Source organism: Orycteropus afer, unplaced genomic scaffold, assembly GCF_000298275.1.
Source record: "Orycteropus afer afer isolate SDZICR_OR568_19922 unplaced genomic scaffold, OryAfe1.0 scaffold00151, whole genome shotgun sequence".
NCBI classification, from domain to species: Eukaryota; Metazoa; Chordata; class Mammalia; order Tubulidentata; family Orycteropodidae; genus Orycteropus; species Orycteropus afer.
This window is the reverse complement of record NW_006921738.1, coordinates 6,894,214-6,917,723: the sequence shown is the minus strand read 5'-3', so window position 1 is coordinate 6,917,723 and position 23,510 is coordinate 6,894,214. Positions and strand designations below refer to the sequence as shown.

Genomic DNA, 23,510 nt, shown 5'->3' with positions numbered 1-23,510 from the left:
CTGCAGGGATCCAGGTGAAGAGAGGAACTCAGGCACACCCAAAGCAGCAGGGCGGGAGAACGGGAGAAAGGGGATTAAAAGGCCTAGGAATCTGGACAGAGGAGGACACACACGTACATGTGTACATATTCACACACAGAGGCGCAATACTGAATGATCTTTTGTAGGCTGCTATGTGGGTAACACATGGATATGGTACGCAGCCCAGCACCACAGGGTTCAAACTCTCTTGCAGAGGTTGCCTACTTATGCCCTAGGGCCAGAATGTGGCCTGCACATGTTTTTTTTTTTTTCTTTTTTTGCCCCTGAACAGTGTTTTTATTTATTATGATTCTAATATTACTTCAATGCCAACATTTAAAGACCAGGAGATTGTAAAATATGTGGACTTCTGGTTTCTCTTAAAAAAAAAAAAAAGTGAACAGGTGGAGCAGAAGGGCCTTTTTAGGGCAGTGAAACTATGCTGTATGACTGTAAAGGGGAGCACATGACATTATGTATTTGTCAAAACCCATCAAAATGTACAACACAGAGTTAACACTAATGCTAACTATAGACTTTAGTCTGTAATAATGTCTTGGTATTCGTTCTGCAATTATAATATACACACCGTGAATGAAGGATGTGAATAATGGGAGAAACTGTGTAAGGGTGAAGGTGGTGCACAGGAACTCATGAGTACTTTCTGCACAACTTTTCTTCCTAAAACTGCTCTGAAAAATGGTCTTTAAAAAAATACCCCATCAAAATAATAATAATAGTAATTGGAAGATGTAGTAACACTGAGCTTGTAGGCCCACCTGGCAACAAATGGCTGAAGTGAAGTAGCATTGCCCTAAGCTTGCTTATCCTTTCCCTTTCCAGTCATAGCCCACCATTTCCTAGCGTCCGAAGGTGAGCTGACACCCTTTACTTATGATACTTCCTCCTTTTTGGGCATCTGAGTTTGTGGTCCTCTGCTATGAATGGTATGTATGAGCATAGTTGCTTCTGGTATTGGATTTTAGTATAGTTTGTAGCTGGATTTTCAGGATTTGCCTTGGCTTTTCTGAGACCAGCCTTGATGATTTGGATGTTCACCAGATGGCTGCCGTGTTCTGTCCCCATTTATCATCAGGCCACACTGGACACCATCTCCTTGTTCTGCTCCCTGCTTCTTACATTAGAGGGTGAGGCACAGCTGATGTGTACAAACCCAGAAATGTCATCAAAATGCTATGACTGACTTGTCCCTGCAGGCCTGAGGCTGGCGAGCTGTTTTCCGTGTGGTTGTCCAGCTGAGCATGTCTCCCTCCTTTGCAATCACATCTGTGAGATGTGTGGTTTATTTCAGGGCAAGTAAGTAGATGGTGTGGGGCCAGGTCATGGTCCTGGTGTCCTGGCTGGGGCTGTGTATTTCACCCTGGATCTAACCAGTCGAGCTTAAACTGTCTTGAAGCTGCTGAAAAGTCCATTCAATGGAAGGCAACACAAGAGAGGCCCAGGAGATGTGCCTTAGCTGCCCTGCCTTCTTGGAAACCAGGCCAATGTGAGTTGCTACATATATTCCCAGCTTCACTCCAATTTCCCAGGCCCTGCCCCAGGCTTCTCTCCATAGGCTTTTATCAGGAGGTTTGACTTGGACAGCCTGTTGGGAAGATTTTAATTGCCTGCTTAGTCAAGGCCTGTACGTGAATGGGAGACGAACTATTTTATGCAATCACTGCTGCGATCCCACTCTGCTTCCTGTCCCATTACCTGCCATGAAATCCCACAGTAGTCTCCGGGGAGGGCTGCGTGGAGCCCAACTTTAAAATGTTGACGAGCATTTGAGTGAAGTGGGGCCCTTTCACTTGCTCATGCTTATGCTCTGTTCTGCAGACTACCAATAGAGCCCAAGAAGGAATGCGCAGCAGATGCTGCTCCACACTGGGGGAGGACGGAGAAGGCACTTAATGCAGGATGCGATTAACAGAGAGGAAGATGACCTTTCCAGCCTGTTGGAGTTAACACCCAGAGTCTGAGACACCCACTAATGATACACTCTGTAGCACAACAAACAAACGCCAGTGTGGAACGTAACACAGACAGAGGCTGCCGGGTTTACACCTTTCTGTCCTTCCTCATGCAGGGTGAGTCCAGTCGGGCTCAGGGGTCAGCATTCACATGAATCTGATTTACACACATAAATAATTTTTACAATGGCATCTTTGAGAGATTCTGCTTCCGAGGAAGAAGCACAATGCAGTCTCTTGGCCCCTAGAAGTGGCCTTCAGGAAAGAACCTGAGCCACACAGACTTCCCCACACAGAAGACCTGGGGTCAGGAGGCAGGGAGGTAGGGAGGGCCGTTGACCAGGGCACTGGGGCAGAATAGCCCCTGTCTCGCCTTACCAAGTCCAATTTCATTGAGCTGAAGTCCATAAGGAGAGCCATTTTTGCTTAAGAATGCTTGGAAGATCTTCTCTTTGGCTTGGCCTATGGTATCACAATCAAGAACATTGACTGAAATATTCCGACAGACATCTGCACTCTCGTTTTCTGGGATTTTTTCGAAGACGACGTTTAACGCCTGCAAGAACACACACAGGTTTCCAAGTCGATTAGATAATTGCAATCTGAAAAGCATTCATAAAAGGCACAAACCTTGGTGACTGCTACTAATACCTCTGACGGGTACATTAGCAAACACTGTATCACATTGCACTACTTTACTACTTTAGTCTTTTTTCCATAATCCATTCTTTTCAGGGATAATGGAAAGGAAAATAGAACATTAAAACTCTTATTACAGAGCAAGCATTGAATAAATATAGTTGGGAATAAAATATATGTACACATAAGTATTCTAAAAATTATAATTTCTGATCTCATCCTCAAAAAAAAAAAAAAATTCCAAAAAACCAACAATAGGGAAGGTTCCATAGTAAGGCGAGGGTAGACTGGCGATAATCATTTTCATGAACAGGAACACAGAGTCCCAGAAGTGAAGTTCCAGGTGACAGGAAAGGTTACGAGGTCCCTGTATTGATCATGCTTAAGAGGTCACTTTTTAATATGCACCATTAATTACTGAAACACTCATCTCTCTTTTCACGTTCAACACCATCAGGCAGACAGCTTCCTGAGCCCTCATTAAAACCCTGAGATCTCCATCCTGTACTATTATTCCTGCATTAATTACTTTACGTTTCAGTGCCATTACTTAACGTTTTGTCAGTTAACATTCTCCCAGTGCATTAAAACCTCCGAATCAGGCTAATAGGGGAACGTGTGAAAACACAGAACTAGGGAACATTTTAAAACGAATTTCAAAGAAATTGTAGGATTACTCAGTCTAAGGACAAACAAACCGATCTAAAATCACAAAGGATTACCCAGTGCATTTCCTCAGGGGAACCGATTCAGGGAACAGCTAGAAGTATTTTGCAATTAGCATAATGTACAGTTGTACAGTCTAAGGCACCTTGGTAATCTTGAGCACTTAAGAGACAGAGGGACTTGAATACAGTGTGAAATGCACAAATATTTACTGTTTTTGAGGCCGGCTATAACAAGGGGATGTAAAATGATCAACAAATAGGAAATATTAATGAAAACACAACTAACACGGAGCACGGGGATTATACCCTCAAGTTTAAAATGAGTATAATAATAATAATAATAAAAGCTGCTGGAGTCAACTCATGGCAGCCCCATGTGTATCAGAGCAGAATTGTATGAGATAGGGTTTTCAGTGGCAGACTTTTCAAAAGTAATTTGCCAGGCCTTTCTTCTGAGGTACCCTTGGGTGGACTCAAACTGCCAACCTTTCAGTGAGGAGACTGAGGCCCAAAGGGGTTAAGTAACTTTCCCAAAGGGAACAGCTAATAATTGGCAGAGCCAGGATGTGAGGCCAGGTTTGCCTAACTGCAGAGTTGAGGTGAACCACTGTTACAGCATCGTCTGCCGACCACCTGGCTCTCCCAGATCACTGACCAGCCCGTTCTACCTGATCCCACCTACAGCCCAGGAACCTTCCTGATCACACCAGAAATGATGCCTTTGACCAGGCTGACATCCTAAGCTAGATTCCCAACACAAAGGGAGTCTGGGGTAAACTCCAGCCCTGCCACCAACTCAGAGTAGACTTGCTTGTCTTGCTGATTTCTGAGTCATTCTCCTCATGGGGGGTGGGGAATGGCGGTAAGCTGTTTCACAGGGACTTTCAAAGATAAAGATGAGTGGAAAGCACCTTTTAATCAGAGCCCCAGCGATCTCAGCTTGTTTAATAGTTTTATAGGTAGTTGTGAAATAACATTCCCTTACTACCTAAAGGGCACTATAGTCTTTAACAATAAATGTTATAGGCAATAAACGTTCTTAAAAACATAACCAAAAGGGGCGGAGGAACCACTCTTAACAGGATGTAAAATAATGTAAATCTGCCACGGCTTGCACAGCTAGATGGGTGGAAAAAAGGTAAAATGGCAATTTTACAGAGTCCACAGGGAATTCTGAAAGTAAATTCAGGCACAAATTGATTTATGTTCATTTTTATGCTGCTAACACTTAGTGCTCCAACAGCAGTTTCCTATAGCAGAAGTGTAGTCAAAGCTCTCAGGGTCTGCTCTGCCTCTTAGCTGCCCCCCTCTACTTTCAGGGCTACCTAAGAGAGAGGTCTGCTTTCCACCACTGTTCCCATTGAGGAAGATCCCCGAGCAGAAATGCCATCTCTCCAGCCCGCATCACAGTCCAGTTAACCAGAGCCTTCTCTGTGCTCTGCTTGGTGCTAGGGACCAAGGGCAGATGACCTTTGAGACGCAGTCCATGCCTTCAAACAACTCATAGTACAACTGGGAGACAAAAGCATCACCTGTGAAATGATACCACCAGGAGCAGATGTCACCCTCAGGAAGTATTCAAAGGGAGTTCTGAGTAGAGAGGCCAGCAGGGCTGAGGGCTCTGAACATCAGGTGACATCAGATAGCTTGCATCACTCCTTCCCCTGCTACTTACCAGCCTTGGGAACATGGAAAAGTCATCTAACTTCCCTGGGCCCAGAAATTCCCATGGCCCCATCTCCATGGGGGGATAGGATCACTGAGTAATGTATTGTAATAGTAGCAAACTACATTTCGTATGGGCCAGGGACTGTTCCAAATGTATGTCTCTGTGTGTATTACCAGTTGCATCAAGTCACTTCCAATTTATGAAGACCCCATGTGTGTGAGAGTAGAACTGTGCTCATAAGGCTTTCAATAGTTGATGTTTCTGAAGTAGGTCACTAGGCCTTACTTCCAAGGCACCTCTGGGTGGACTCCAACTTCTAATCTTTCAGTTAGCAGCCGAGTGAGTTAACCATTTATACCACCTAGGTATTTTCCAAAAAAATTCACTGCCGTAGAGTTGGTCCTGACCCACAGCGACCCCTCCTTGGGTTTCTGAGGCAGTATCTCCACCATAATTAGATTGTCCAATCTTCCTTCCAGAGAGTGGCGGATGGGTTTGAACTGACAGCCTTCTGATTAGCAGTCAAATGCCTTAGGCACTACGCCACCAGAGCACATATAAATTAGCCTCAGAAACAACCTGTAAAGTACATTCTATCATTATTCTCATTTTACAGATGAAAAACTGAGGCACCAAGAGGCTAACAGCTTGAGTAAATGTACATCATTCGTGCAATCTAACTCTATATTTTTATGCACTTGGTGTTTCTGCCTTCCAAGATATAGAAACAATGTTTTATAAATTGTAAGGACCAAATCTATAGGATGGTGATTAATTTCCATACTCACAAAAGGGCAAAAACCAAAACCCACTGCCATTGAGCAGATTCCAATTCATAGCAACCCTATAGGAGAGAGTGAAACTGCCCAGAGGCTAAGGCTGTAAATCTTGTTGGAAGCAGACTGCCACATCTTTCTCCTATGGAGTGGCTGCTGGGTTTGAACCATCAACCTTTCAGTTAGCAGCCAAATGTTTTAACCACTGAGTCATCAGGGCTCCTCACAAAAGGGTTGTTGTTGTTGTTATGTGCCGTCCAGTCGGCCCCGACTCATAGCGACCCCTCCTTGGGTTTCCGAGGCAGTATCACTACGGAAGTAGGATTGCCCAACCTTCCTTCCAAGGAGTGGCTGGTGGGTTTGAACCACCAGCCTTCTGGTTAGCAGTCAAGTGCTTTAGCCACTATGCTACCAGAGCTCCTCACAAAAGGGTAGAGTGCTCTAAAATGTACACCAGTCTCTTCCCCAGAAACCTATCCCTCTGCCTGGCTCTCTCTACTTCTTTGACATGAAAGTGTCAGCAAAGTTGACTTGACAGATATGGTTGGTTGTCCAATAAACCCTCCTCTTTCTCTGCTAACAGAAGTCAGGTATCAATATCAGTGAGCCTAGCCCAGTGTAAGAAGCATGATTGGTGGCAATTCCCTTCTCCTTTGCAGAGACTGTCATATAACCCAGTTCTGGCCAATGAGACATAAAGGAAAAGATTGTCTACTCTAACCAAAGGGAGTGTAGTGCTTGGAGCTGTGGCAGTCATCTTGTGACAAGGGGGGCAGAACCAAGAGCTTCACGAAGTGTAGAGCCCTGACATCACTGAGCAGATGGGCCAGCCTTGGGGGTGCTTACCTTCAGACTTTCTGCTCTAAGATGAAGTTCAATGCGCTTACAATTTCAGGCACCATCAGTCAGATTTTCTCTGACTTACAGTAGTTGAATGCACCCAAACTGGCATTGTTGATGCCAAGGCAGGTGAATTCATTCATTGACATCCATTTACTCTGCATGGCATTGTAGGCAATACAAAGTTGAGCCTAACTTTAATCCCACCCGGGAAGTACTTGCAATCTAGTAGAAAAACTGGGGGATATACACAATGAATTCTCATGGTAGGTATAGATGAGTGCTTTAGGGGTCCAGAGGGAGAGATCACCTCTAGCTTAGAGGAGGATTTCAAAAGGAGAGAAAACAGGGAGGGTTGTATGGAGGAGGGAACATTTGAATAGACTCTGGAAAGGCACTGCACATGCAGAAATATAGGAGGAAGGTCTTTGTACCCATGGAGACACTTGGCTTCCAGTCTCTAACTCGATTGGTGGGCAGCAAGCTCAATCTTTCACTCAAGCTCCCAGGTCAGGAAGTCTAGATAAAGAATCATACTTCCTTCAGGGAAAAGGGAGGGTGAAGATGGTGAAGACACATGCTTGCCTTTCTAAAACCACAACCTGCCACCTGAGAGAGCCCAGTACTATTAATACAGAAAAGAAGGTAAAGAAGAGGAGGCTGTTTTAGCTTTCTAATATGTGCTTTCCTAATTCATTTAATAACCAACACGTCTAGAACATTTGTCATGTACCAGGAGTTGTTTCCAGTGCTTGTCTAATCATTTAATCCTTATGACTAATCTATGGAGTAGGTATTATTGTCAGCCTCATATAGCAGATGAAGAGACTGACACACAGAGCGCTTCAGAAACATGTCCAAGTTTGCAGAGCTACTGAGGGTCATACTGGGATATGAGTCCACACCCTTATCTACTAAGCCAAAGGGCAGTCCCACTCTGCCTCAGGTCCTAATAAATAATCAATGCTACCTGAGGAGGCAGGTTAGGAGCTCTGGGGGCATAGTGCCTAAGGCACTTGACTGCTAACCAGCAGGCTGGCGGTTCAAACCCACCAGCCACTCCAGGGAAGGAAGACTGGGAAATCTACTTCTGCAGAGATACTGTCTTGGAAACCCAAGGAGGGGTCACTATGAGTTGAATAGACTCAACAGCAGGTTTTTTTTTTTTTTTTTTTGGTTTTGAGGAAGTAGGTAGGATAATGACAACCTGATAGACAAGGTTCAACCTCCTTACCTGGTCTTGGCATTGATCCCACAGTCCCCATTGAATCTGAAGAAACTCGTGGCTCAAGTACCACCCATGGACATTTGTCCAGAGCATATGTTCAACCAAAATAACTATGACATTTCCCAGCCTCTGTTGCTGTGGGGTATGGCCAAGTGACCAAGTTCTAACCAATGGAATCAAGCAGTTGTGTTGTGTGGCAAGGGGCCCCTGGATGGCCCAGATGGTTTGCTCTAGGCAACTAACCAAATTGAGGTTGGCGGTTTGAACTCACCCAGGGGTGCCATGGAAGAAAGGTCTAGAGATCTGCTTCTGTAATAGATTATAGCCAAGAAAACCATATGGAGTGTAGTTCTGCTCTGTAATACATGGGGTTGCCATGAGTCAGGATTACTCAATGGTAATGGTTTCTTTTTGTTGTTGTTGTTGTTATGTGGCTGTCTCTAGGAAACTTTCTTAAAAGACAGCTGGTGACATATCTGTCCCCCTTTCATCAGCCCTGCTTATTTCCTGCTGGTTGGAAGGTAGAAGGCTGGCTGGAGGCGAGCAGACAACTTAAGCCATGTGGTGACCTGAAAACAACAAAAGGGCAGGAGCCTGGCTGCCTCCCAGAGCTGAGGCGCCCCACCAGGCCTGGACTCTCCATCCCAGGACTTCATGTAGGAGAGAAATAAGTGTCTCCCTTACTTATCAAAGATCAACCCAAACCCACTGACATTGAGATTCTGACTCAAAGTGAGCCCCATAGGATTTCAAGGCTGTAAATCTCCTGTGGAGTGGCTGGCAGGTTCAAACCACCAACCTTTTGGTTAGCAGCCCAATGCTTTAACCACAGCACCATCAGAGCTCTTTCTCTCTTACTTAAGTCACGGTTATTTTGTGTCTCTGTTTCTTGCAGCGGAATTGTATCCTAACAGATTTGGGAACTATGCCTGTTACCAAGCAAGGGTGATTAGAAGGGCAAAGCTATTTGGACAAGACATGGCCCAGGATGCACAGAGATCAAACCTTCCGGAATGACTTGATCCTTTTGTAGCATATCACTAATCAGATCCTTTTAGGCAGTTGTTTGGGTTTATCACGGGTGTCTCTTTTTTACGTCTATCCAGTCTGCCATAGGTTGTAAACTCCCAGGTACAGGGGTTATGTATGACATAAGCACAGAGCATTTAAGGAATCCACCATCCATCCATCACTTTGTTATACTGCAGTGGCTTGAGTGCTGCTGTGATGCTGGACGCCATGTCACCAGTACTTCAAATACTGGCAAGATCTCCCATGATGCTCTGGGTTCAGTGGAGCTTCCAGACTAAATCAGACTAGGAAGAGGAGCCTGGAAATCTGCTTCCGGAAATTAGCCAAGGAAAACCCAATGGGTCACAGCAGAATAGTGTAGCTATGGTGCTGGAAGAGCCCCATAGGCTGGAAGGCACTCAAAACACGCAGGGCACAGCAACGCACTCAAGCATATCGATGATTATGAAGACACTGCAATGCCGGGCAACATTCTGTTCTGTTGACATGAGTTCACCACGAGTTGAAACCAACTCAGTGGCAACTAACAACATTTAAGGAATGCTTTTAAAGATGACGGAATCAACTAATCAACCCCCACACACCATCAATGAATAATCAACTAAAAATGATAATGAGGGAGTACATTCTGCTTCATAGATCATATGCAGTTGACAGGAAAAACACCCCGGGAAAGGAACATTATTATAAATAAATAATGAGCCCCCACTCTGCCAGACATGATGGGTAGACATTTACAGATACTATTTTCTGACTTCATAACAAACTTACAAGATTAGTTTGTTATTTATACATTGCCTATTTAGAAATGAGGAAACTGTGGTTTAGAGAGGTAGAGTGACTTACTCAAGGTCACACAGATGCTTTGTAAAATGGCTGAACCCAGATTCAAACCCAAGACAATCAGCCTCCAAACCCCATCTCTTTTGTTTTAAGCTACACAGCACATGGGCATAAGGCCATATTCCTGTTTAACTAGTGGTTTTGCCCATTGTCCCTCACACAATCAGGCAGTTTCAGGTACTGAAGAGACAGAACAAATAAGGCTGCAGGAGGCTGGGAGGATGAATCAAGGGACAGAGAAGAGGCATTTCCCACATCATGGGTGGATGATCCAGTGACCTCCTTAGCTTCTCAACCATATCCCCAGTTAAAAAGGGCAGGGAAGCGACTGTGTCCTTTATGTAATACCTTATAATACCTAGAAAAGTAATTGTAAAAGAATTTATTTATTACAAACCTGCAACTTTATCATAAAGGTCTTAGACCAATAATTGCTTTCATTAAATAAAACAATAAAATACATTTCTAATTTCGTTTTAGAGACAAATGAAGGTCAAGAGGAAAGTCTAGTTCTCATAATAAATTAAGAGAGAGAGAGAGAAGAAAAGGGAAAATAAAATCATTCTAGAAGTTCAACAAAAGCAGCATGAGTGTAGAGTTAGAAGGAAAGGTCTCTGAAAAGCTTCTGCCTGAGGTTTGTCTCCAGCTGGAGTCTTGGGACATCTTCCAGGCTTTCCCTCCAACGCTGCATTGGCCTGCTCATCCTCCCCTCTATGCTCCTCCTCTTTTTCCCACCAAAGACCGATAGCTCAAAGCTACCTGGACCAAGATATTCTGGATATAATACTAGGGGGAAGGAGAGTAGGGAGAGTGGAGAGAGCTTCTTCCATTTATTAGAAAATGAATAAGTTAATGGAGAGAATTTTAGCAAATTTAAGTTTCTCTCAAATTCTTTTCTACTTGGTAGCATTTGCTGCCATTTGTCTACCTTAGAATCCACAGGAGGGGCTGTCTGATTTAACCCAAAATGACTGATTGCAGTATTTTACGTTTCATATGAGTATTTCAGAGTTTGCTATGTGCATGTGTTTTTTTGTTCGTTTGTTTTTTGGCAAAGAGCCCCATGAGTTTTAGATTGTGAACAATGACAAGGTATTTCTAGTGCTGTATCCCAAGAAGGAGAGGAAAGAGGCCAAGGCCTTGGGGTTGCTGGGGAGGAGGATTTAAGCTCTTTCACTATTCTCAGTTCTAGATTAAGGATCAGGAGTGCTTAAGCACTCAGCCGCTAACTGAAAGGTCAGTGGTTTGAATCCACCAGCCACTCCATGGGAGAAAGATGTGGCAGTCTGCTTTCACAAAGATTACAGCCTTGGAAACCCTATGGGGTAGTTCTATCCGGTCCTGTAGTGTCGTTATGAGTCAGAATCAACTTGACAGCAACTGTTCCCCCCCACCCAAACTTTCAATAAAGAGCCAGATAGGTTTGTCTTCGCAGCCCAAACACCTCTGTTGCAAGTCTTTAACACTGCTGTTGCAGCAGGAAAGCACTCACAGACAGTAAGTAAATGAGTAAGCATTGCTGTGTTCCAATAAAACTTTATAAAAAATAGGTAGCAGACCAGATTTGGACCATGGGCCACTCTTGGATAACCCTTGCTCTAGACAACAGTAACTTCAAATGGAATGCTTACTCTGACAGCGCCAGAAAAGATAAATCTAGAAAACACTTTTTATCTCCACCACAATTTGCTATAAAAGTTGCCAGTCTCTGGGTATAAATAAGGATTCTTAACAATGAAATAATAGAGTCATTGTTGAGCCATAAAGAGGAAAATTAAAGACTTTTGTATTTAGGAAATGAAATTGTTTTCCAATTCCCAGATTATGGGTGTGAGAAGAAAGGGTATGAAGGGGAAAGTCATTTAAAGCACCATTTAATGTTAATTTTTCACTTTCCACTACTTGCCGTCAACTAGGGAATGACTTACCTGACATGAGTATAAAAAATGGTTTCACTGCTTTGATCAGGAAGCTCAGAACAGTAACTAGGAAGTTAGTAATGGTTTCAGTATTATTGCAAGTCATAGTAGAAATGATTTGCACTATGGTAGAGAGAAAAAGGAAAAAAGAAAAACTCAAGAATTGTTAATTAACTTCACTGTTTCTCCACAAATGCTAGGAGTATTAAAAAACAAGATTGTTGAAGTGCAAACATCAGGATTTAATGAACAATGGGATGTAATTGAAATAACAGAGAATGACTTAATCGGGACAGTGGGTTGTTTAATTATAGGGATAATGGATCTTGTGAAAGGACAAACTGAAGGGAACAGAAGGAGCTGGAGAGCAGTAAGGAGAGGGCCATGTTAAAGGAAGCATATGGATGAGCTTCCCTTGCTAGAGATTGCTTGGGCTCTGTTATATATGAACTGTTTTATTAAACATGAGTGTCCCCAAATGATAACTATGGAGAAACCCAGACAAACTGGTCTGGGTTGGTACAAACCTTTAATAAATCATAGTGGAGGCATTACAATTTCTGCAGGCATGTGTCTGTGCCTTTTCAAGAATTTCTAATAATCTTAAAGACTTATAGATATGAGAATGAGGGAAATAATATGTTTGCCGGAACACTGTTTCCCAGGGTGCCAAGATGCTATCTCTCAGTTACATCAGATTGGCAGGCTCATTTCCTGGGTTTAAGAGTTCAAAAAACCATTTCCCGCTTCACTTTGATTACAAGTCAAACTTCCCTTGCTAATTCAGCACACTTGCCACGAGTTATTGGGTTTTCTCATCTCCTCTTAAAAGGAAGGCAAATGTCCTTTCTCCCATATGGTGTGCTTTCCTGGAACTGATAATCCTCCAAAGTTTTAGGCAATCTGTCTGAAATCATTCTTCTAACACGGCACAAGCTGAGGGTATGCACTTCTCCATGAACAAAACCAAAAGGGCCAAAAGTTCTTCCAAGGAGAAAAACCAGCTGAGCAAATAGCTTTTGTTCCTCTTCTCCCCATCTGATCCGAATTCTTAGATGTTGTAAGAAGACTGGAGCCCTGTGTGTGTCCAAACCCTCCCCTGATGCTAACGTGAGGGAGGAAGCTAACATCAGGGCGTTTTACCTCATTGTTGCCTCACTGAACACTAGCCCAATGCCTTGATAGAGAAGGATGGTTTCTCACTGTACAAGGGGAAGGGTGATGATTCTACGGAGCTTTGCTTCAACCTGAGGAAAGACAGAAGAATTTTCCTCCCAGAATGCAAAGAACAAAGAATTACTTCCCAGAGCCCATTTGTTAGTATAATGATTTCATGTGTGAGAAATTGGCAGGATGTCTCAGTGTTCTAGACACCCTGCACCTTAGGGAGAACACATCCTTACCTTAGAGGTATGCAACCTAACTTTTAGGTTATTAAATAAGGCATTGTTCTTCTGAGCATTCAGCCACACAGGAATTTAGGGGCCTTTTTCTACACTTGCCCCTGCCATGGCACCCAGCTCTGTCATTTCAAGCCGCCCATGTGACTTACTCTTGATTTTTCTGACCTTTCTTTCCTTGAGAGAATTTCCTTCTCTTTCTCTCTCTCTCACAGACACACAGAGAATCAAGTTTGTTCACCACACCTTTGCTTTTCAATTACAAAAGCTACTTCAGGCAAATTTAGAAAATCAAGACTTAAAACCACTGGGTGTACATGCCTGGGAGGGATAGTGGAGTGAGAAAGAGGGGCGGAGGTAGAAGGAAGGAAGAAAGAAAATTAGAAATACGATGGGTAAGGCTGGGGGAACTTGCCAGAAAGGAAATGAAAAACCTTAAATTTTTTATATTGGCCTTCTGCTAATGTTTTTCACACAAGCACAGACCGGATAATATGCCTTGTCTAGAGCTTCTAGTATAATCACCCACCAAGAAAGGGATGCTGGAACAGGGCCAATGAAAGGCCTCAAAAATCACTTTCAAGGCAAGGCCCCTAGAAACAAGTGGCTCACCCCTCTTCCAGTCTCTATCTACAGGCAAATCCATATTTGAAAAGGAAGATTTATGTGGATTTTTTTGAGATCATAATTTCCGTTAGCCTATTCCCCCAGGGGCTATAATAGGGGGGGAAAAGAAATCCTCAAGAGTTGACATGAATTTCTTAAACATCAAGTAACATATTGATGATGAGTTGAGTGTTAACAAATCAGAAACACATGGTCTTAATTGACTGTGAAATAAATAATGTTTCAAAATGAAAGAGGGGAAAAAGCTTTCAGATGTAAAGCATTAAAAAGAACCAAACCTCAAAAGTTGCTTCCCTGATCAGGCATTTGGTGTCTTCCCCACACTCAACCTCACCTTCTCCTTTCCTCTCTGGGGAAGATATTTTCATGAAACTGAAATACTGCTGGGTTTCCCTAATTTATATTTCTTGCAAATATTTCTCCTTGGTGATTCTAAAATATTTCAAAGTAAATGCATAGACAACTTCTAGGTAAGGATCAGGGCTTTGTTTTTAAAAACAAATCCAAGGTCCATGAAAGGAGAGTCAAACATCTTAGGCCAAATTTTGTCTCTTTTTCTCTAAGATATCCAGTGGCATTCTCCGTAATGGACACACTTAAAATTACTGGGAGAGTTTAAAAAATATAACCATGCTTGGGGGGGTTCCATCCCCAAGGTTCCCATTTAATCATCCCAGAAGGAGGCTCAGGCCTTAGAATGTGTGAACCTGCATTTTTAACAAGAGCCAAGGAGAAGTGAATTAAATGTCATAAAGCTTTACATGGCACTCATATGCCAGGAGAAGTTCTAAGTGATATATATAATACCAACTTTTAATCCTCACCACACCCATCAGGCAGGCACCATTATCATCCTCCTCCCCATTTATAGATGAGGATGCTGAAGCACAGAGAGGTTTAGAAATTTGCCTACTATCACTCAGCTAGCAAGTGGAAATACAAATTCTGACAACAGACCTTCTGAGAAGCTCTAGGGATGCTGCCTAGCAATAAGCACTTACGCAGCTCCCCACGTGATTCCAATGCACCCTCAGCTTTGAGACCCACTGCACACCCTACACAAGGAGCCCTGGTGGCACGGTAGTTAAGCACTGGGCTGCTGACTGAAAGGTTGGTGGTTTGAATCCACCAGCCACTCCTTGGTAGAAAGATGTGACAATCTGCTTCCATAAAGATTATAGCCTTGGAAACTCCATAGGGACAATTCTACTCTGTCCTACAGGGTCACTACAGTCAGAATTGACTCAATGGCAATGGGTTTTTTGTTTTCTTTTTTATACTACACTGCCTCTCAGTTGCAGATGGAGGTACAGACAGAAATCAGAAAACTGAGACAAATGGACTGACTTTCAGCTCAGCTTCCCGCCTCTCAGACGGCCGTTGAGTATGGAGTCATCTTCAGTGGAGGAATGAGCTACATCTGGCAGTGCTGAGAACTCAGAGCAGCTGATCCATGGAATACGCTGCCACCAGAGAACCTAACCATAGCATGGTCCACAGCAAAGTGGTGCCTTCTCCAATTAGGGAATGAATTCTTCCCAGATGACACTGCAGCACTCACCATCCAGGGAGAAGCCACAAGAGACTCGGCTCCCTTAATGAGCAATACCAAAACCCCACTGTCATTTCCCCTCCTCCTCTACTAACAAAGTGGTGAAGAAGCCAGGTCTCTGTGAAGCTAAAGATCTTGCAGCTGGATATATCTGTTCATTTTCGACCAGAACACTGCCATCTCTTCCCCAAGTCTCTATTAACAGAAAAGCATAGGGAAATTCCTAAGTAATTTTGGAGATACTTTCCATGCATGGCTAGCTCTCTCCAATTCCAGAATGTGAAACTGGTCTCCCTGGCTTTAGGAAGGGTGGTGGGTGGGTGGAGTGGGGGCGAGTTAAAAGGAAGTTCTCTCAAATCAGTAAAACCCTTGAGCAGCGGGGCAATCATGCTCCTGTAGTGATTTACAGCGTTCCTCTAAAAATATCTAAGAGATCATAGTACATTAAGTCCACGACACCAAACATTTGTAACTAATCCATGAAAATAAAGTAAGGGCATCGTGTTGCATGGGGAATGCACTTGAATTTGTCTTGTGTTATCATTCTAAAATAAAACGGCCTCAATTTGGTTGAAATATATCTTCACACATTGTCTTCCAGAGCAGAGCCATTTGAGGAATTCTGATTGCAATTATAAGTGTTGAATAGGGAGTACTTTGCATTTCCTTTGATGATGCTGGAAGCTATAAGCAATCCTGATATTAAAATCTTTGGAAATTGATGAGTACCCCAGGCATCATTACAATACTTTTTCCCTCAATCCAAGTAATTAAAATCTATTATGTGAACACGTGTTAATATTTCATCAACTACTATTTTAAATTAACTAAGCGTATGAGCCCTCCTGCAGTAGGAATGATCCCATTTCAAGGAACCCCTCCCCCTCTAATTCCCAGCCAGACATAGTTCTGAGTCTACATGGAAATCTTTACCATGAACATACCACAGCACTGAATTCCGGAACCTGCCACAACAGCCAGTCTTCATTAAGGGTGTACAGGGCTTTGCAAGTGATGACATCAACAGGGCCCTTGTTTATTTTCTGGTTCAGAGTCGTCACCAGCAAATAGAATGGTTCTCCAACGGTCTCCTTGGAAAACACACAAAAGTGAGAGTTTGCTTGCTGCTGAGTCTACTTGAATTTCCCAAGCTTCATGGCAGTGTGACTGGACATAGGAGCAGTGTTCTCTGATAATCAACAAACCCCCAAGAAAATACAGATTGTTGCACTTGGGATTTGGAGCAAAACTTGGATGTTTGGGAAACTGCCTCTTCATCCCAGCACACATGCATGTACACGCATGCACACACACACACACACATATGCATACGTACACACACACTTCACTACATTTACAGTCAATAGCAACCTCCAGTACACACAGTAGTCTACTATTATTTTATACTAAGCTTATATGCAATAGGCTAATGTTCTTCAGTTGGCTAATGCCTATGAACAGTTATAAAGGCAGAGGTTTAACCTTTGCTTAAAAATCAAACCAAACCCACTGCCATTGAGTCAGTATTGACTCATAGTGACCCTGTAGGACAGAGAACTGCCCTGCAGGGTTTCCAAGGTTATAAATCTTTATGGAAGCAGACTGTCTCATCTTTCTCCCATGGAGCAGTTGGTGGGCTTGAACCATCAACCTTCCAGTTAGCGGCCGAATGCTTTAACCACCGTATCAGTAGAGCTTCTTTTAACCTTGCTTATATTCTTACTATGAGTTGGGTCCGACTCAACGGCACATAACAACAACAACAACAACAATATTCTTACTATCTAATTGCTTTTTTTTTTTTTTTTAAGGAAACTGAAAATAAATGGCATTTTAAAAAATGCACAGTGATTAGCCTTGGTAACAAGAATAAATACATGTAAGAATATTTTATACATTTGCCAAGGATGATGCCTTTTGGTGTTCACAGCTTTTAATAAAGGAAGTGCCTTCAGTTCAGCAATTTGCAGATTTATCTCCTTGGCATGTTCCAGGCCAGTCCCTGTTCGGTTCCCAGGCACATCCTGTTGTCCCAGCTCCGTACCTTTGCTGGTGTTGTTGTTGTTGTTGTTATGTGCCGTCGAGTCGGCCCCGACTCATAGCGACCCCTCCTTGGGTTTCCGAGGCAGTATCACTACGGAAGTAGGATTGCCCAACCTTCCTTCCGAGGAGTGGCTGGTGGGTTTGAACCGCCAGCCGTCTGGTTAGCAGGCAAGTGTCTTAGCCACTATGCTACCAGGGTACTGGGCCACAAATGCAGGCCACCTCCTCTCTCTGGACTGGAGCCAATGCCATTTCTTCCAAAGCTTTTCCCACGCACTCAGATCTATCCTGATAGCTTCTTTCTTCAAACTTATGCTGCACACACGTTTTCCTGGACCAAGGGCTACCTCCCCTATTGTGCACCTCAACACAGGCACCACCTGTCTGTCAGTGGAGGCATGAGTGTTGCTATGACGCTGAGTATGTTTTAGTAAAGCTTCAAGATAAGATGGACTAGGAAGAAAGGCTTGGAGATCGACTTCTGAAAATCAGCCACTGAAGACCCTGTGGATCACAGCGGTCCAATCAGCAAGTGATCTTGGGCATGGTGCAGCAGCAGGTGGTGTTTTGTTCCTTTATGCACAGGGTGGCCATGAGTCAGGGGCCAACTCAAACAGCAGCCAACAAGAACAACAACGTGCTCAAATGGCCTCTGAGCAGCTCAAGTGGAGGCTTCTGCCACACCCTTCTAAGGCATGCAGCTCTGGGTGGACTATACAGTATTTGCTAAATAATCAACCTCCCAATGATCAACAACGGAGTCCCTGGCTCATGAAAGGGGTTGTGTTTGACTGTTAACCTAAAGGTTGGTGGTTTGAACCCACCCAAAGGTACTTCAGAGGAAAGGCCTGGCAGTCTGCTTCTGAAAGGTCACAGCCTTGAAAACCCCATGGAGCAGTTCTCTGCACACATGGGGTCACTGGGAATTGGAGCCCACTTGACAGCAACTAACAATAACAATGATCAACAGGCATTAAGGTAAATATGTTGAGGAGGACAAGGTAGGGCGTGAAGCAACAGTTTCCAAAGTTGAGCTTTACAGCCAAAAGTTCTGACTTTGAAAGGAGGATTCTACTGCATTTCTTACCTGCATCCCCTTGGACAGGCAATGGACCTCTTTTAAGTCTATTGGGGGTGTGCGCCCCTCCTCCCACTCTCACCCCCACGCTTTGTACCTATTGTAAGAACACTTGCCCTCCCCAGTCCCAGAACTTCCTCCTGCCCCTTACCCTACCCTACACATTCCACAGTCTGATGGGCTCCCTTTATCTCTTCCCTCCCCTCTTCTGATAGATTCTTCAGTCTCTTCCTCAGTTTAGGACAGAGGTGGAATGTTAGAAAATTTTCCAAGGAAGAGAGAGTTGGGACAAGTTACATGACATTTATTTCTCATGAGAAACTTCCTTTATTTAGTGGTTCTCAACCTCACTGCTCATTTCTCTTCCCCTCCACCCTTAGGTAAAATCCTAACCATAAATTTAGAACCCCTACTTCTCTCTTCTTCTCCAACTCAGATCAGAAATGAGAGCTGTTTTGAGGCTGGATGTGCCTGCAGAGGTTGAAACTACAAGGCCAGGTGGCTCTCCTGGGCAGCTACTGACTCAATGGCTAAGAATTCTCCAGAGTGGAGCAAGACTGAAATTACTAACATCTCCTCTTACACTAAGGAGCCCTGGTGGCCCAACAGTAAAGTGACTGGCTGCTAGCCAAAAGGTTGGTGGTTTGAACCCACTCCACAGCTCTGCAGGATGAAGACCTGGCAATCTGCTCTTGTAAAGATTATCCACCCACTGCTGTTGAGTTGATTCCAACTCCTCATGACTCTACAGGACAGAGAATTGCTCCATAGGGTTTCCAAGCTGTCATGTAAATCTTTACAGAAGGAGACCACCATGTTTTTCTCCCATGGAGCAGCTGGTGGGTTCAAACCACTGATCTTCTAGTTAGCAGCCAAGTTCTTTAACAACTGCACACCAGGGCTCCTCCCTGTAAAGATCACAGCCTAGAAAACCTTATGGGGCAGTTCTACTCTCAATGGCATCCAACAACCTGTTATATGGCTGCCCACATCCATGCCAACCCTGGCTACTCATCTCAAGAATCCTTCGAGACTCTTGTAAAAAAAAATTCAGATGCCTGGAGCCTAATTTAAGGAGCCCTGGTGTGCAGTGGTTAAAGTGCATGGGTGCTAGCCTAAAGGTCAATAGTTCAAACCCACCAGCAGCTTCATGGGATGAAGATGAGGCAGTCTACTTTTGTAAAGATTACAGCCTTGGCAACCCTGTGGGGTAGTTCTACTCTATGCCATAGGACCTCTGTGAGTTAGATGACTCAATCACAGTGGGATTGGTTTGGGTTTTGGCCTTACTTTAGACCTACAGAACCAGAATCCTTGCATCTGTAGTTTTAATAACTCCCCAAGGAATTCTGATGTGTGGCTGGTTTAGAGATCCACATGGTTATGAATTTTCTTTGTCACCACTGAACATGAATTCTAAGTCACACTTGCTGGAGACAAGAGGTGCCCTTCTCCCACCAGGGCTGGGCTTAGCCATCTATGTGACCAGGGGAGACTTCATCTTCTCAGCACACAGCTCCCCATAGACGGCCTACAGCAGAGCCCACCTTACTGTACTGTCCCCGCCCTTCCCATCCTGTGATAGGAACTACGCTTGACCATTCACCATCCTTTCCTCCATGAGACCAGACCTCTGGCCCAGACTGAGCTGGGTGCTTTGGCACCTGTGATGTTTTCCATCCCTCAGTCCTCCCCTAAGCCTATCTGAAGGCACTCTCCTCTCTGGGGAAGTGGCAAGTGGTGTGTCTAAGAGCATCTGAATGCTGGCACTGTCACACACTAGCAGTGAGACTGGGGAAAAGTCAAAGTCTAGTCTTTGAACCCCAAATTCCTCATAGGCAAAATGATCATAAGGGACTTACCCACAGGGTTGTTAATAAGAGGGTTACATGGGAAAAGGCAAGCAAAGCTCTTAGCATAATGCCTGGCACATTCAAAAATGGCCATAGTTGTCCCTGGGTGGCATAAACGGTTCGTGCTTATCTGCCAACTGAAAGGTTAGCGGTTCAACCCAACCAGCAGCACCACAGATCAGGCCTGGAGACAGAGTTCCGTAAGGCTGTTGGTAGTTGCTGTGGAATCTGTTCCAACATATTGCAAAGCCATGTGTTACAGAGGAGAACTGTTTCATAGGATTTTCTTAACTGTCATCTTAATGGAAGCAGGCAGCCAAGCCTTTCTTCTGATAGGTATGTTCAAACTGCCAACCTTTAGATTAGCGGTCTAGTGCAAACTGTTTCCGCCACCTTTCTATAACATGATAGCCATTGAAAACCCTGTGGAGAATTCTGCTCTGAAGCAGATGAGGTTGTCATAAGTCAAAGTAGACTCAACAGCAACTGGTTTAGTTTGTCTGAGGATTTTGTTGTCATTATTATTTTACCACAAAGCCTTGGAAGCTTAGAAGAGAAGTTACCTGGAGGTCAAGAGCTAGTGACCCCCATTCAAATATTTGCAGGATAGAGCAGGAGGACTAGAGCTATCAGAGCCCCACACCCCCTTGGGGACCGGGCTGAGGGAAGCCAGGCCCTCCTCACCAGAGGGAATTATTCCACTGAAAGTGAAAGTGTCTTTGACTGGCTTAGTCCCTTGTGAGCTATGTTGCCCCCTCAACCACCTGGAGTGCTCAAGATACTCTCAAATCAGCACTGCTAAAACTTAACCCAGAATCCTTTGCTCAAGGGGGCTATTTGGGCTTGCAGCCCAGATTTACGGAACACTTCACCCCTTTATTGCCCAAAAGCAGCAGAGAAATGGGAGGACCAGTCCTGGAGAGCTCAGAAGAATCTCCAGATCGCAGGAGAAAGAGGCAGAAAGGAATTTACAACCAGTAACCACGCCCTCTGATTTAGAAGATGGAAAATGGATGCCCAGCTGGAACGTGCCAAGCCCAGAGACACACAGCTGGCTAAAAAGACAACAACGATTTTAGAACCCCCATCTGGTAGCACAGTGCCTAAGGCACTTGACTGCTAACCAGAAGGCTGGCGGTTCAAACCCACCAGCCACTCCTCGGAAGGAAGGTTGGGCAATCCTACTTCTGTAGTGATACTGCCTTGGAAACTCAAGGAGGGGTTGCTATGAGTCGGGGCCGACTCGATGGCACAAAACAACAACAACAACAACAACAACAACAACATCTGATAGTTCTAACCAAGACTCCTAGCCCAGTGCTCCTTCTGTGACCCCGGACTTCTCAAATACAGGACACCTAAGAATTACCTGGATAAGCTTATTTAAAATGTGGATTACTGGGCATCACCCTCAGAACTTCTGATTCCATGAGACTGTGGTGGAGCAGGAGTCAGTCTTTTAAGATCAAGACTCAAAGGAACTGGGTAAGGGTCCCATTGCCTCTGTTTAGAAACAACTGTGGCTGAAGCAACGATGGGGGGAAGCAAAAAATATTCAACCCAGAAATAAGCACTCAACACCTTCCCAAAGCTATAATGATTTGTACCAAGTAAACAGAAAAGAAGGCGGATTTCATTAATCTTAATAAATGGGTATTGCCTTGGGAGAGGAAGGGGTTGCTTTAAAAAAAAATGCTGTGCATCTACTTGTACTATTGCATTAACCATTAAACTAAGCACAGTCTATTTAAAGTGCTGGTTTTGGATCTGGACTTAAGTAGTACTGTTAAAACCTGTGGCATAGCAGTGTATCTTATTCAAAATTTAATTAGATTTCAGAACTAGCTACAAATACACAATTACAGTTTGCAGTTCCTCCGGAATCTGGATGGCTGGGAAAATTAAAGAAGGACAAGAACTTTCTGTACCAGGGACCTAAGAGGGCTGAACAAAGACTGGCTTCACCCTTATTTTTGTATTAATATTTTAGTATAGTAATGGCCACTACTGATGGAGTGCTTGTTCTATACTAAGCAACTGCTTACATTTTCGTGACTGAATTTCAAAACAGTCCTAAAGATTCTTCTTCTAGTTCTACAGGTTATAAAACCAAGGCTCAGCCAGGTCAAGAAATTTGCTCAAGGCCTTCAGTAAGTCGTGAAATCTAGGTGCAAAGCAAAGCAGTGAACTCCAGCTCCCACAGCTCTTAACCACTGGAATCTGCAGAAAGTCTACATTCAAAAAAATTTTAAGGTTCAATGAGATTATGACCACTGTTCATACAATTATTGTATGAACAGTGGTCGTTATCTAACAAAGTGAACTCAAGGGGCAGGCCGTTCCTTTAGGGCCCTGCTTTAATGTGGAATGACTAGTTTGAATTGACTGTTGTTAGCTTACAGTATATTGGTAGGTAAATGGGCCTTTCTCAAATGCTTCAGAGGTCCTGAAAACAGTGTGTTCTCTTCAGGATTTGAAATCCTCCCTCTACTCAGGATATTTTCTTAAAGGGGCCTCCTGGGCTGTGGGTGTTCATTAAGGTTGGTGATGATGAAAGAGAATGAAAGGGAGGGCTCCTATGAAACGTTTTACCAGGATAAATTCTAAATGAATGACATTTACAGATATGGAGTCCAGTTCTACTCTGACACACGTGGCATCTCCATGAGTTGGAATCAACTTGGCGGCAAACAAAAACAGACCAGTTACAGGAAAAACAATTTTTATCTCTTTTTCTATCAGTTCCTCTCAAGGACCAAGACTAACAGTGCTTAATCTGACACTATGGAGCACTGAGGACTTACCCCACAAAGAAATCAACACCTGCTAAAAATAACCCCCTATTGTCTTACGCCTGACACTGCCGAGGGATGGGACACTCACCCGAAGGAAGCCAGAAAGGCAGACAGACATCCAGTTGGTGAGGAGTTTTTCGACCACGGACTCGGTGCGCCTTAGCATGAGTTTAGGTTGCATGTTACTACACTGTTCCATCAAGTCCCGGGTCAGTACCTCCAGGATACTGGTCAGGTAGACCAGCTTGGTTTGCAGTGCAATGGTTAAGAAGGAGGCAAACAGGCACCTGTTCAAAAACAGAGTCACCATGAACTGTCAGCTGTAGACTTGGCTTGTTGATGGTAGTTCTCATGGAACTTTCCTGGGCAAGGGGGTGCTTGTCCTATTGAGTGCTTTTGTCTTTAATAGACTTTAGTATATTTTAGAGCAGTTTTAGGTTTGCAGAAGTTTTTTTTTTTTTTTTTTTTATTGTGATTTGGGTGAAGGTTTACAGAGCAAATTCACTTTCCATACAGCAGTTCACATATACTTTGTCTCATTACATTGACCACAG

General features: G+C 43.9%; 1 protein-coding gene across 1 annotated transcript in view; it reads right to left on the bottom strand.

Moving 5' to 3' along the window:
- The window catches only part of PLXNC1 (plexin C1), a gene marked incomplete at its 5' end in the record, with an annotated part of 198,296 nt that overhangs the window by 32,146 nt on the left and 142,640 nt on the right, over positions 1–23,510 (bottom strand). Inside the window, 3 exons of the mRNA XM_007946147.1 lie at positions 2,373–2,550; positions 16,132–16,278; positions 23,045–23,243. Coding sequence (XP_007944338.1) covers positions 2,373–2,550; positions 16,132–16,278; positions 23,045–23,243 — 524 coding nt within the window. The remainder of the gene's footprint in view (positions 1–2,372; positions 2,551–16,131; positions 16,279–23,044; positions 23,244–23,510) is intronic.